General features: G+C 36.8%; 1 protein-coding gene across 5 annotated transcripts in view; it reads left to right on the top strand.

The window, feature by feature from the left end:
- The window catches only part of INVS (inversin), a 154,533-nt gene that overhangs the window by 8,036 nt on the left and 130,724 nt on the right, over positions 1-15,773 (top strand). For 4 of the 5 annotated variants that reach the window (XR_007458966.1, XM_049635290.1, XM_049635308.1 and 1 more), the window contains exon 3: positions 11,342-11,508. Coding sequence is in view for 4 of the 5 variants with exons in the window: in XM_049635290.1 (XP_049491247.1) it covers positions 11,342-11,508 (167 nt within the window). In the remaining variant the exon portion in view is untranslated. Of the gene's footprint in view, positions 1-11,341; positions 11,509-15,773 lie in introns of those variants that run through there. The other variant, XM_049635303.1, reaches the window with a different exon arrangement.

The following is a 15,773-nucleotide window of genomic DNA, read 5'->3' on the forward strand; positions in this document are numbered from 1 at the left end:
AACAGATGAGCATCTCTTTCTACATACACAACTAATTAAATCGAACACTTTCTATGCTGTCCATTGTTCTGGAGAAGGACTGAGGAGGCTTTCTCTGAATGAGACATCATTTTAGAAGCGATTTTTAGTGTTTAACCTAATACAACGGATTAATGTCTTAACATAACATTATGTCCTCGATTCAGATGATTTAGGGCTCAATCTTGGGCCCCAAAAGCATAAACATACATAGCAAAATCCTTACGTATTATGGTTGTCATTTGTAGATATGTAGCTTTTTCTCTTAACTTTAAATTCAGATAATTTGGATGAATACCAGTGATACAGTTGATAATAAAATTTAGTAGATTCATATTAATACTATACAATGTAGTATTGTAGAAAAGATGTGGATTTTAGAGTCACATAAATCTGAGTTTTGAGTTCTGGCTTTGTCATTTCTTCGCTGTATTACCTTGGGTAAGCCACTTAATCTTTTTGAGCCTCAATATCCTCATCTGAAAACCATAGACCATAATGCTTTATGTGAGCGTTCAATGGGGTAATGACTGTAAAACATCAAGGGTAACTATAGTTAATAATACTGTATCATTTATTTGAAAATTTCTGAGAGAAAAAAAGAAAGTTTTTAAGAGAGTAGATCTTAAAAGTTCTCTTCACAAGAAAAACTTGTAACTATGTGGTGACAGATGTTAACTAGACTCACTGTGGTGATCATTTTGCAGTAGATACAAATATTAAATTATTATATAGTCGACCTGAAACTAACATAATGATATATGCTGAGTATGTCTCAAAAAAAAAAAAATCCAGCATCATACTTGACACATAGTAGACAATAAAAAGACCTTGTTACTGTTATTATTTTATCAGGTTGGACTTAACAGTAAAATGATCCAGGCTTACATGGTTTTAGAAATGTCTCAAAATGAAAAATTACTAAATGCAATGAAGAATAGTACTGTTTTCTTTGTGAAGACTAAACGGAATAATTTGTAGATATGCATAGTGCGTAATGATTGATCGGACCATCACTGCTAATAGCGTTTGGGGTTGTTTGAGTGGTCAAGTGACAAGACAACACCATTCTGATTATACCACAACTTTTGATGCCCCATCCATGTTCTAAACAAGTGTAAACCTCTTGAGTTATTTTCTCTTTTTGACTATGACCTCTCCCAGCACAGTAGTTTAGTATGGCAAGGAGTCTCATAAGTAGCAGACCAGTGACATTATTTCAGGTTAACATCTTACTTTACCTCAACCTTCACCTTAAACTTTAGGGTCACTAAATGTTTTATGAATGTTAGCTCGTGTGTGTGTGTGTGTGTGTGTGTGTGTGTTTATCAGCCTACATTTGTATGTACTCATAATAGTAATAAAATTAGCCAGCATTTCATAAAGTCATGTTCTATGTGCCAGACACTATATAAGTGTTTTGCAACTCATTAACTCATTTAACAGCAAAACACTACAGAGTTTTGAATACTCTTATTACCCTCCTTTTATAGGTGAGGAAACCGAGGTGTAGAGAGATTTAGTGACTTGTCTGTAAGTAGCAGAACTTAGATTAGAGCCTGGAAGCCTGATTCCAAAGCTCATGCTTTTAACTACTAAACTATGGATCCTCCAGGCGTGGAGATATCTCTGTGTACACGTGCACATTCATATGTATGGATACAGAGAGAATGAGAAACACAAGACAGGAAGAGCTGATTAGGTCTAAACCTTGACTGACGAACTGAATGGTTATCTAAATAGGACTTTTCCTAACCTTTTTGGCAATCTGGTAAAGCTTATTTACCCCTTCTCAAAAATATGTTTTTAAGAGCTTACGCATGGTATATAGGGATCCAAAGTAAAGTAGCTATGTTGAAGTACGGTTATCAAACTATTTTAAAATTATGATATTGCAGTATACCTACAATCATATTTTATTGATACATTAAATAGCAAGGTCTAATGGAAGATCTAACAAGTATAATTTCAAAATAGCAATGAGTTTAAATGCTATTTTAAGATACCACAATAACTATGAGATAATATGTGATAATATTTTATAAAATCTCAAGTGATCTCAAAATGTAATATGTCCCTTATTATTATTATAATTCTCATTTTATATGTTAGGACACTGAGACTCAGAAGTTAAGAAATTTAGTTGTAAGGTTAATAACTGCACAGCTGAGACTCAAACCAATTTATTTGATTTTGAATCCTATGTTCTCTCTATTGTTTCCATGTTGCCTTTATAACAATAAGCGTGTAGTTTTTATTTTTTTACATTTATTTATTTTGAGAGAGAGAGAAAGGGACAAAGAGAGAACCCCAAGCAAGCTCCACATTGCCCGAACCCATGAACCGTGAGATCATGCCCTGAGCCAAAATCATGAGTCAGACGCTTAACCAACTGAGCCACCCAAGTGCCCCTAAGCAAATAGTTTTTTTTATTTTTTTAATATTTATTAAAAAATTTTTTTTTAATGTTTTTACTAATTTTTGAGACAGAGTATGAGCAGGGGAGGGGCAGAGACAGAGGGAGACACAGAATCCGAAGCAGGCTCCAGGCTACCAGCACAGAGCCTGACACGGGGCTCGAACTCACAGTGTGAGATCATGACCTGAGCTGAAGTCAGACGCCTAACCGACTGAGCCACCCAGTTGCCCCAGTGTTTATTTATTTTTGAGAGAGAGATAGAGCATGAGCTGGGGAGGGGCAGAGACAGAGGGAGACACAGAATTGGAAGCAGGCTCCAGGCTCTGAGCTGTCAGCACAGAGCCTGACACGGGGCTTGAACTCACAGACTGTGAGATCATGACCTGAGCTGAAGTCAGACGCCTAACCGACTGAGCCACCCAGGTGCCCCAGTGTTTATTTATTTTTGAGAGAGAGATAGAGCATGAGCTGGGGAGGGGCAGAGACAGAGGGAGACACAGAATCTGAAGCAGGCTCCAGTCTCTGAGCTGTCAGCACAGAACCCGATGCAGGGCTCAAACCCACAAAACCATGAGATCACGACCTGAGCTGAAGTCGGATGCTTAACCAACTGAGCCACCCAGGTGCCCTTGGTTTTTAAATGACCACAAATGCCTTCCCAAGATTGTAGCAATACAAAAGGTGTAATGTATGAAGTGGGCGAAAGCAGATGAAATGCATCTTTGATGCCACACGCAGGTAACATTTTACAACAAGCAAATAAAAGGTTAATAAAGAATGCTGGGGGCGCCTGGTTGGCTCAGTCGGTTAAGCGTTCGACTTCAGCCCAGGTCATGATCTCATGGTTCATGAGTTCAAGCCCTGCATCAGGCTCTGTGCTGATAGCTCAGAGCCTGGAGCCTGCTTCGGATTCTGTGTCTCCTCTTTCTGCCCCTCCTTAGGTCACGCTTGCACTCTCTCTCTCTCTCTCTCTGTCAAAAATAAATAAACTTAAAAAAAAAAGAATGCTGGATTTGCTCGTGTTGGACAGTGTGGCACAGTAGCTATTAGGTAGCAGCTATCACTGTAAGTGACAGTCATATCTTCTAACTGCTAAGTTGGAGCTCTGGTTTCTGCACGTACCAACCCATTAACCATCCAGACTCTTCTGCTTCAGCTAGCCTTAAAATAACTGCATGCTGTGGAACGGTGGCCTTCCAGTCACCGTCCCATCTCAGCTTTCTGAGCTATGTTCAGGCTGAGCACATGCAGAATGCCAGCCCCCGGTAAGCAAGCACCATTTGGTCATGGACTAGAGGCTATCTCCACAGTCGCCAGAGTAATTAAAACAACAGAGCACACTAGCCAGCTGCTTTCTATATTAGCTGCTCCTGGCAGGAATTCAAATTTAAGTGCACTGCTGTAGAGTGAATATGAGTTTACATCCCAAACCCTACATGTGTGCAACGTATTGCAGTTACCAAACACTTCCAAACAGGAAATTATTTCACTCAAACATCAAAATAAGCTGTTGTGCAGACTGGACGGGTATTGGCTGAATGCTATAATTGAGAGACCTAAAGAAGGGGGGATGGTAGGTCAATTAAGGCGCAGAACTCTCTCGGTTATTATTCCCTTTTAGCCAGGAAGCTCAGAACCTGATAGGATTCCCGTTACTCAGAAACTAGCCATAGAGCCTCTGTCCCCTAAAGCAACTCAAAACAGGACCTAAATGAAGCTGAATGCTGCTTTTCTAATCAGGAATAGGGGATACATGCTTTCAGACTCCTCAAATACACAAATTCTGCCACATAGGCAGGCACAACATACTGGATGGTGGCCACATAACCCAATTAAATCTTCTCTGTTGGCAAGTGTCATAACGAGTCACGCAAAAACAAGTATTTCAGGGATTGAAGAGGAGGCTTGAAGTTTCCCTGTACCTTACAGAAGACTTGGGAAAAACATAGCAATTGGCCTAAAGTTCTATATCCTAGGAGGTACAGTTACCTATTAACCCCATGGTGTTGACTTCACTTTGGCCCTAAGAAGCCTAGTCAGGTAGCATTATCCCAGTAGATGATGATTGCCTCCATTTCTGAACATGTGTTCTTGTGACCACAGTTCCCAAATCTTCTCCCTCAGTAACATGTCCAATGAGAAATGAAACCTGAATTACCATCATCTTGCTAATCCTACATACTGCTGTAGGATTACAGCACTGGAAGCCAATACAGTGGCAGAGAGTGCCCTTCCATCATGAAAGACAACTAGAGACTGGTCTTGTTTGCATATTCTCTAGAAGTATCATTTTAACTCCACCAGGGCTCAAATGATAAAAGGAACATGCTCTACCTATAATATGGTTTAGTTTTATTAATGAGTTTGGGTTTAAGTGAGTCCTTATCTATAAATGCAGTGATAGAATCTCTGGAAACTTCTGGATTAGACATTAGACATTGTGGAGGGAATAACACCCAGCACTGTGTTACCACTCAGCACAGGGGCTTCTATTATCAGATACGGTGAATCAGATGCAGAAGTTGCCTCTATCTCCCAAACTGAGATTCTGAAAAAGAACACCTACCTCCTCTAGGAGTTATACACAAATTGTAAGTCTCTTTCAGATCTCAAAAGCGATGACCTCTCTTGCTTTATTACCAGGATACATGGAAACGTGAATCAGCAAAACGAGTTATCTAAGAAACTAAAAAGTACTTCTGGGTCCTAACACATCCAAGATTTAAATATATATTGAAATATATTATTTATTTATTTATTTATTTTTATTCATTTTTGAGAGAAAGAGACAGAGTGCGAGCGGAGGAGGGGCACAGAGGGAGACAGAGAATCTGAAGCACGCTCCAGGCTCTGAGCTGTCAGCACGGAGCCTGACGCAGGACTCGAACTGACAAACCACGAGATCATGACCTGAGCCGAAATTGGGCACTTAACCAACTGAGCCATCCAGGTGCCCCTATACTGAAATATTTAGAGCTAACACAGTAGCTTAATCTCAGGCACAAAACAACTAAAACAGAAGTGTGACACCTTCTCTTTCTTCTCCTAGCATTTATATTTCCCTTCAAAAATATTTCATTTGAACAGCTTTAGCAGAGTTTATGCCAAAGCACCTTAGAAGTCACTGGCTTCCCTCATTTTCAACTTGTATGTGGTTACCCTCAACTTATATATGAATACCTGATCGTTGTCTGTGATGAAAGTAGGAAATTTTTTTTTTTCACTTAAAGTACATGTCAGGAAGTATCTTTTGTTGTTGTTTTAAAGTAAACTTTATTGAGGCATAATACACTAAATACAGTAACCCCAATCCTTGCTACTCTAGAGTTACTTAATTTTAACAAATACGTAGTCATGTAATCGCCACCATCAAGATATAGGCAAGTTCCATCACACCCCAAAATTTCCCTGTGTCCCTTTATAATCAATGCGTCTTCACATCCCAGCCCTTGTAACCACTGGTCTGTTTTCTCTCCCTACAGTTTTATCTTTCCAAGTATGTGGTGTAAATGAATACCATATGCACCCTTTGAAACAGAGTTCTTTCACTTAGTATAATACATTTGAGATTTTTTCCTGGTTGAGTAGGTCAGTAGTTCATGCCTTTTTATTACTGAGCAGTATCCTACTGTATGGATGACTACAGTTCTTTTGTCATTCTCCACTAGAAGGCCAATTGGGATATTTCCAGTTTTTAGCAATTATGAATGAGACTTCCTTAAATGTCCAAATACAAGTTTTTATGTGAACATCAGCTTTCATGCTTTTGTTTCTCCTGAGTAAACACCTAAGAAAGAGATTATTGGGCCATGTAGTAAGTCTATGTTTAACTTAATGAGAAACTGGCAGTTTTCTGTAATGGCTATACCATTTTGAACTCCTACCAGTGATGGCTGAGAGTTCTCATTGTTCTGTATCCTCACCAGTGTTTGGTATTGTCAGGTTTGTTTTTAGTTTTGGTTTTGTTTTAACCATTCTAATAGATGTGTAATGGCATCACATCATGGTTTGAATTTATATTTCCCTGTGTATTAATGATGTTTGGCATCTTTCTACATGTGTATTTGGTGAAATTTTTCTTTAAAACTTTTACCCATCTTTTAATTTCATTATCTGCCTTTTTATTATTCAGTTGTAAGAACTCTTTTTTTGGGGGGGTGTTGAATTTTATAAGTTCTTTATATTTTTTGGATACTAACCCTTTATCAGATATGTCATTTGCAAATATCTTCTCCCCTTCCATAGATTGCCTTTTAGTTTTGTTGGTTTATTCTAGGTAGAAGACTTTATCAGATATGTGTTTTGCAAATATTTTCTCCCAATTTGTGGCTTGTCTTTCTGTTTTCTTAACAGTGTCTTTCAAACAGCATTTTTAATTTGGGTGAAATCCAATTTATTGATTTTTTTAATGGATTGTTCTTTAGTATCGTGTCTAAGAAATCTTCGTCTAACTCAAGGTCACAGAGATTGTCATTTTTGTTTACTTCTAAGAGTTTTATATAGTTATAAAGGTGTTACATTTAAGATTATGATTCACTTTGAGATAATTTTTGTATATGGTGAAAAATATAGGGAAAGTTTTTGGTTTGTTCATTTTTTTAGTTTTGTGTATGGATGTCCAGGTTTTCCCAGCACCATTTATTTAAGATTATCCATTGGTTTGCCTTTGCACCTTTGTCAAAAATCAGCTGATCATATACATATATGAGTCTGTTCAGTACTCTCAATTCTGTCCTATTGATCTAAGTGTCCTTTTTCGGCCATTTAACTTAAATTTGAATTTATGGGCGTAAAATTGTTCATAATATTTCCCTATTTTCCATTTAATGACTTCAGGCTCTGTAGTGTTGTACCTGCTTTCATTTCTGATATTGGAAATTTCTGTCTGCTCTGTTTTTAATGATCAGTCTGATCAGAGATTTATCAATTTCAATGTTTTCCAAGAGCCAACTTTTAGTTTCATTGATTTTTTTCTAGTGTTTTTCTAATTTTAATTTCATTGATCTCTGCTCTTATCTTATTATGTACTTCCTCTGCTTGATTTGGATTAAATTTGGTCTTCTTTTTTTAGTGCCCTAAGGTAGAAGTATAGATCATTGATTTGAACCTATTGTTCTGTTGTAATACAAGTATTCAATGCCGTATATTTTCTTCTAAGTCCCCTCATGTGTAGAGTATGAACCTTACAACAGTACTTTTATTTTCATTCATTTAATTATGTTTTTTAATTTCCCTTGAGATACTCTCTTTAACTCATGGATTATCTGTGTGATGTTTAATTCCCAAATATTCAGTGATTTCCCATTATATTTCTGTTATTGATTTGTAATTTAATTACATTATTGTCAAAGAATATGCTTTGTATGATTTCACTTCTTTCTTTAAAGTTTATTTATTTATTTTGAGAGAGAGAGAGAGCGAGCAAGCACAAGAGGGGGAGGGGCAGAGAGACAGAGGGAGAGAGAGAATCCCAGGGTGGGGCTCAAACTCCTGAACCTGAGTTCGATCATGACCTGAGCCAAAATCAAGAGTTGGATACCCAACTGACTGAGTGACCCAGGCACCCCTGTATGACTTCACTTCTTTAAATCTGTTAATGTTTGTTTTATGACCCACTATATGGTCTATTTTGGTGAATGGTCCCATCGGTGGGTTGTTTTTTTGTTTTTTTGCGGGTTTTTTTTGGTGTTTTAAAAGGTTATATACGTGGCTGTTGTTAAGTGACATGATCAATAAGTATCAGTTATATCCTGCTGCTTTAATGGTATTCAGTTTTTTTTCTGTCATCACTGCTTTTCATTTTAGTAGTTCAACCAATTATTGAGAGAGAGAAGGGTATTGAAGTTACCCATTATAATTGTAAATTTTTCAAATGTTTCATTCACATCTATCAGTTTTTGGTGCTTCTATTTTGAAGCTCTGTGATTTGGTACATACACATTTAGTACAGATTGTTATGTATTCTTGGTGAATTGATCCCTTTATCATTATATAATGTTTCTGTTTGCCCCTGGTAATTGTCTTTGCTTTGAAGTCTATTTTATCAGATTTAATATCTGATATTAATCAGCTTTCTTTTAATTAGCACTTATATAGCATATCTGTGCTCATTGTTTTACTTTTAATCTACTTATTATATTTCAAATGAGTTTTTTTATAAATAGCATATAATTGGGTCTTTGTTTTATATCCACCTCTTTTTTTATTGGTGTATTTTTTGTCATTTACCTTTAATGTAATTATTGGTGTTAAGATTTAAGATTTCTAGTTTATTATGTCTTTACTGTTTGTAAACACTGTTTTCCATTCCTGTTTTTTCCTCTTTCCTGTCTTCCTCTGAATTTCTTAAATGTTTTTAGTTTTCAATTTTAATTTATATGTAGTGGGGCTATTTGTAACAGCTTTATTGAAATTTGCCATACATCCATACCATGCAATTCACCAATTTAAAGTACAATTCAGTGAGTTTGTATATTCAGAGTTGTACAAACATCACCATGATTAATTTTAGAACAACTTTATTACTCCCCAAAGAAACCCTGTATACCCTTTAGCTATGACCCCTCAAATGCCTGCCTTATTTATTCCTCAGCCCAAGCAAGCACTGGCTATAGAATTCTTGTTTGACAGCTCATCTCTACCCTTACCCCCAACACTTGAAAAATGTTCTGTCAATAGTTTCTCATGAGAAATACTTTGTGACTTGAATAGTTTTTCCCTTATAATATGTTCTTCTCTCTGGCTGCTGTCGTGATTTTTTTCTTCTTTAGTTTTCAAGTTTTGATTATGATTGACTCAGCATGGATTTCTTGGGGTTTATTCTGTTTGAGTTTTGCTCAGCTTTTTAAATCTGTAGGTCTGTGTCTTTCATCAAATTTAAGCTATTTCCAGCCATTACTCCTTCAAGTATGTTTTTAGCCCTTCATTCTTTTTCCTCTCTTTCTGGAACTCTGGTGATATGAATGGTAGGTACTTTGTTATTGTCCCATGGAGCCCTGACACTCACTGATTATTTTGTTTCTGTCTTTTCTATCATTTCTTCAGATTGCATAATATTTATTGGTCTGTCATCAAGTTCAGTGATTCTTTCCTCTGTCATCTCCATTCAGTGAGGTTTTTATTTTAGTTATTTTATTTGGTTATTTACTTGTTTATTAAACTGTTTATTATTCCGAAATTTTCATTTGGTTCATCTTTATATTCTGTCTTTCTTTGCTGTGACTTTGTATTTTTCCATTTGTTTCAAGAATGTTCATAATTGCTTGTTGGAGCATTTTTATCATAGTTACTTTAAAATCCTTGTCTGATAATTCTAGTATCTATATCATCACAGTATTTGTGCCTATTGATTGTCTCTTTTTGTTTAATGTTTTTCTGGCTCTTGGTTTATCTAATAATTTTGGATTATATCCTGGACATTTTGTGTATTTTGTTATGAGACTCTGGATCGTATTTAATAATCTCCTATTTTAATAGACTGACAGTCTGTTTTGGTTTAGAATGAACTTTCTGTTCCAAAATTGTGGACTATGGTTCAAATGTCATGTTAGTTTCCATAGCTCTTACAGGGATCTTCTGGTCTGCCCTACATGTGTGCTACCCAAGCTAATTTAGAACCTCGACAGTATGCTACCCAGAGTTCACTTCTCAAAACTTTGGCTACTTTGATTCTGGTTAGTTTGACACATGGACTGCCCAGAGTTGTTTATGACTTCATGCACCAATTTAAAAAATTGCTTTCTCCAGCCTCTTCCTTCTCCATAATCCTCCCCACTGATCTAGTTGGAAAGGGCTAAGATACTACGTCATTGCTATACTTTTCTTAATGCAGGGCATGATGGTTTATAGGACTCCTCTCCATAGTCTCTGCCATGCCTAGTAGGGGGGAAAAGAGGTACAGTTTCTTTCACTGTATGTGCTTTGAGTAGAGCAAGTATAATCAAGAGGGTTGAGTCTCCCAGGGCTACCCTATTCCCAATCTTGGAGAGAGCAGGCTTCCTGGGGAATTTTGTATCTACCCATTGGTGTTTCTGATTGTGGGTTACTTTAGCACCCAGGCTGTCTTTAGAAGGAAAAAAAAAAGGAAAGAAAGAAAGAAAGAAAGGGAAAGGAATACAGGGAACTCACCATTAGGTTGTTCCCTGAGTCCCACAGTCCCTAGTTTGTCTCCTTTTCTCAACCTTTCATGTATTTTGCCTGGGTTTTTAGTTGTCATTTGAGGAAGGATCAGGGTAGTATGCACTTGCTCCATATTGTAATGGGAAGCCAACCATGATTCAGTTTTGTATCCCTTGTAAAAGCATACCACAATGTGTAGTGTATGGCCTACACAAAAGAAAGGAGTGAGAGGGGAAAATAAGTAGCTCCGTATCTCACAATGGTAATTCAGCATAACGTGGTAGTTAAGAATATGGTCTTTATTTTTTTAATATTTATTTTTTTTATTTCTGAAAGAGAGAGAGAAAGAGAGAGTGAGCACAAGCAGGGGAGGGGCAGAGAGAAAGGGAGACACAGAATCCAAAGAAGGCTCCAGGCTCCGTCAGCACAGAGCCCGACGCAGGGCTTGAACCCACAAACTGTGAGATCATGACCTGAGCAAAAGTTGGATGCTTAACTGACTGAGTTATTCAGGAGCCCCAAGAATATGGCCTTTAGAATCAATTATCAGTTTGAGTTTTAGCTCTACCTACTTTCAGTGTAATATAAACTGGTTCCTTAACTTCTCAGAGTCTCAGTTTCCTATAATATGGGGGTAGTGATATCTGTCTCATCGGGTAAGTAAAAATGGCATATATTTCATGCTTTTAACACAAAGCTTGATAATAAAGTTAGCAAATGTATTCCTAGTTATACTAGTAATAACAACAACAATTACCAAAGACCACTGTTTTCTTATATTCATAGGAAACTCTGCCCTTAAAGACAAAGAAGATCAATTTGGGAGGACACCACTCATGTACTGTGTGTTGGCTGACAGACTGGATTGTGCAGATGCTCTCCTGAAGGCAGGAGCAGATGTTAATAAAACTGACCACAGCCAGAGAACGGCCCTCCATCTTGCAGCTCAAAAGGTGAGAAGTTAAATTCCTTTGAAGTGTAAACCTTTTGTGAGATACTTGTACGTTGATTAATGGGACTATGGAATAGACAGATGGTAAAAAAATCACAAGTATGCGACTCTTAGTTCCATTTGTTCTCTCTGGAAGCAGTCTATACTGCAGAGAATAAAGCACAGATAATCATGAGTGGCCCTATTCACTTATCCGCATTCCTTAAGCAATGGAATTCATTTTATGATCTAAGATTAAGTCAGGGAAAAAGAATAAAAATTGTATGTATACTATGACAGACCACATTACAAATCGATTTATGCATAGGGAAAAAGCAAAAAGCAAAGACCAAAAAGAAAAACACTAAGAGGGCGCCTTGGTGGCTCAGTCAGTTAAGCGACCAACTTCAGCTCAAGTTATGATCTCGCAGTTTGTGAGTTCGAGCCCCATGATGGGCTCTGTGCTGACAGCTCAGAGCCTGGAGCCTGTTTTGGATTCTGTGTCTCCCTCTCTCTCTGCCCCTCTCCTGCTCGCGCTCTGTCTCTCTCAAAAATAAATAAACATTAAAATATTTTTTAAAAAACACTAAGATATTAATAGTGGTTGAGTTTTAACATTGGTAATATGTATGAATTTTGGTACTTTTTACTGTTTAAAAATTTCCCCCTCACAACTATTAATTATCTTTTACAACAAAAAGTTGCAGTCTCTCTTATAGTATGGGCATTAAGTATAAAAGAAATTTATTTTCTAAATGTATTTCACCTTTTTAAAAATCTAAAACTGTATTGCCAGTATAAATAATTTCAGGTTTGTTAAAGACATTGTCAAGAGCTGAGATTTTTGAGATTAAACATATCAAAAAATTAAAATGGGAAGCTTATAAATTTATTTAAAGACTTCTTTATCTGAAAATGATTTTTCCCTCTGTAAAATTATGGTGTATAAGATATATTTCCAGTGCCTGATATTTTTCTTTTTGTTATTTTAGACATATATTTTTGGAATAAAAAGCAATAAAAATTAGCTAGATCCAGCAGAAACTATTAGAGTTATTTCCCATTAAAAAATGTGAACCAGATATAGCTGATTAATTGAGGGGTTAGAAAAATATCTTTTTCATTAGTTGACTACATAAAAAGAGACTGACATTAAGAGATACTACTGAATATGCTAGTTATATGCTGTGATCAGTTAGGTCTGTCAGGTTATTCCCAAAGTTATTGCTCTTGAATTTGCTTTTCATTATAGTAATTTTTTAAAAAATCTCCCTCATTTTCAATTTCTGTTTTAACTACTGTTCAGGTATTTGTAACCTTTCACCTAGGCTTGTCAGCTGTAAAAATTATTCACTCAGGAGGGGTGACTCCATTTAACTTGTTATCATAAAAAAGTAAACATTTCAGATTGGAAATAGCCCTAGTATTAAGAATTTGATACACTTTAGATTTTTCATTGTGGTTCATGTAGATTTAAAACCCAACTTCAAAAATGTAGGTAGCTTCACATCAAGTGGGTCATGTGAAAAAACTGGGGGTTTGAGTCAATGAGCCTACAGCCATGTCATCTTTGTAGAGGTGTAGCGTGACAAAAAAGGCTGAGAGATTGGGTTAGTTATAAGTCTTCACAAGGTACAGTGCATTGTTTTCTTTTGCTTTTTGTTTCTCCTTTATTTTTTCTTTGTTTATTTTGACAGAGAGAGGGAAAGAGCGAGCACGGGGGAGAGGCAGAGGGACAGGAAGAGAGAATCTTAAGCAGGCTCCATGCCTAGTGCGGAGCCAGAGGTGGGGCTCAATTTCACAACTGTGAGATCGTGACATGAGCTGAAATCAAGAGTCGGATGCCAAACTGAGCCAGCCAGGCACCCCACTCCTTTATTTTTTAAACTGTGACTTTCTACAGCATCAAAGAATAAATAGAACTATATTTACATGTCACAATTTACATAGCTGATTTCAGAAATAGCCAGTTTCGTGGTCTTTTGACTATCTGATAATTATACATTTCCTCCTTTTCCCCCTTTCTCTGTGTTGCGGTTTGTTTTTGCATATTTGTCAAAAGCGGAAATGTATCTTTAGGCTATACTAACACTAGTAGAATTTCCAGAACAAGAGTGGTCATAATTCTTTAATATTCTGCTCTGTCCAGATCAAAACTGGGTTTTGTGTTTGATTTTGTGCTTTATGCAAAAGCACCATTATTTTTCAAAATCAGAGCTAGTATAGATCAGGCAGGAATAAGAATGTGAAGGATCTAGAAATAATTTTCAAAGAATAGTTGGAGATGACATGACCCAGGTCACACCTGGGACACCCTGCCTCTGAGCAGATACAAACACAAATTTTCTTTAGAGCAAACATCTTCACCCCAAACCAGGATTCTCCCATATTGCATAGACCAAACAAGATCTCACAGTGAAAGATCACCAAACATTTGAGGAAGGAATCTACCATGAATGAGAGTCAGCAGAAATGATAAACAGATTTATTCCCTCAGAAACCGATATTGGCATCATTAGAAACACCATGTAAAATAACCATTGATGGAATGGTTAAAGATAGAAGAAATCAGAAAAATGAACAATCAGTAAGAGACTCTCATGACTAGGCATCAGTTCTTGCCATGACCACTTATTTTAGAATAACCTATCCACCAAAAACATTTATAAAAACTGAACAAAATATATGTACATAGTTTGAAGGCATTGTGAGCAGTCAGCATAAGCAGGATCTAAGAAATTACAATCATTCGGAGAAGAGAATCATGGGAAATGAACATCACATTTATCTCCTTCAAAGCATCTTCCAAAGTAGGACACAAAAGAATACAACCCTAGCAGGAAGTGATTATCTTATGAGGCTGAGAAACCACAGGTAGAGTCTGGAGTTAGCAGTTGCTGGAAGGTGAAAGGGCAAAATCCTGGAGAGGAGGGAACCGCAGAGAAAGAACTCGAAAATCTGGGTACAAATTTTTTGCTAATTGTTAGCACATTCCTAAACTGTGCTTGTGCTGGGCGAGGCTCAAAGAAACCCAGCAGTAAACAGCAGCTGGGAGACCAAAGAGCTAAGCAGAGATTGTTTTAAAACTATCCTATGTTTTCTTTCCTGTATAAGTCTTTAATACATAACAAGTTGATTTTTGTATAGGGATCTATTCTCATTTTAAAACATATGAATAACTAATTGTCCCAGGACAACCTAGCTCATTAATTTTTAGCCATTTAGTGTCTGCTGTGGTCCAGTGCCAGGCTTTTATACTGTGTACCTCCAATCCTTTTTTTGTTTTGTTTTTAATTATGGTTTTTAAATAAAGAGTCCTAGGGCACCTGGGTGGCTCAGTCAGTTGAACATCCAACTCTTGATTTTGGCTCAGGTCATGATCTCATGGTTCACAGGAGCAAGCCCCACGTCAGGCTCTGCACTGACAGCATGAAGCCCACTTGGGATTCTCTGTCTCCCTCTCTCTCTCTCTGCTCTTCCCCTGCTCACGTCCTCTCTCTCCCTCTCTCAAAAATTAAATAAATAAATAAATAAATAAATAAATAAATAAATAAAGGGTCCTGAATACGAGGGAGCTACTTAGAAAATTTAAAAATAAAAGTTACACCATAATAGTACTTTAGGGAGACAAATACGACAACTAAAGCTCTTTTGGAAGAGGAAGAGAGAGGAGGTACATAGAAAGTTATTACAGTTCAGGCCAATAGAGAGGAGGAGTTTGGTCTAAGGGATATATTGTGGAGGTAGAACTGTTCATCCATTCCATAGTTGCCAAATGTCTACTATGTAGTCATGATTATGCACCTAGAGAGAATATAAAAAAATGAATCACATATGTCTGTGGTGAAAAAGTACTCTCCATACTGATACCTATTAAACTTCATTTGTCTTTGTTTAGTCACCCTCTCGGATCTATCAGATATCAAATATTCTTCTCAAGGCTTGTCTATCCCATTCGATTCTGTTATCTGTGAACTCAGAAGTGTGCTATTTGCATAATCATCAGTATTCATGTATATGTGCATGAATGCATTCATTCAAAATATATTCAAACTGTTACTGTGTAACAGGTGCTGTGCTAAGGCTTTGGAATACAAAGATGAAAGACCTGATTCCTGCTCATAAGTTGTCTACAAAGATCGTTAATAAAGATATCAAGTGATAATTAAAGCTGGCCTTAGATATAAGGCCTTAGATGTAGATGTAAAGGTATCTACCTTTTATATCTAAGCATTTTATAAAGTATCAACAGCCATGCCATGTAAATAGTCATTTATTACTACTGAC

This window comes from Panthera uncia, chromosome D4 (assembly GCF_023721935.1).
Source record: "Panthera uncia isolate 11264 chromosome D4, Puncia_PCG_1.0, whole genome shotgun sequence".
Classification (NCBI taxonomy): Eukaryota; Metazoa; Chordata; class Mammalia; order Carnivora; family Felidae; genus Panthera; species Panthera uncia.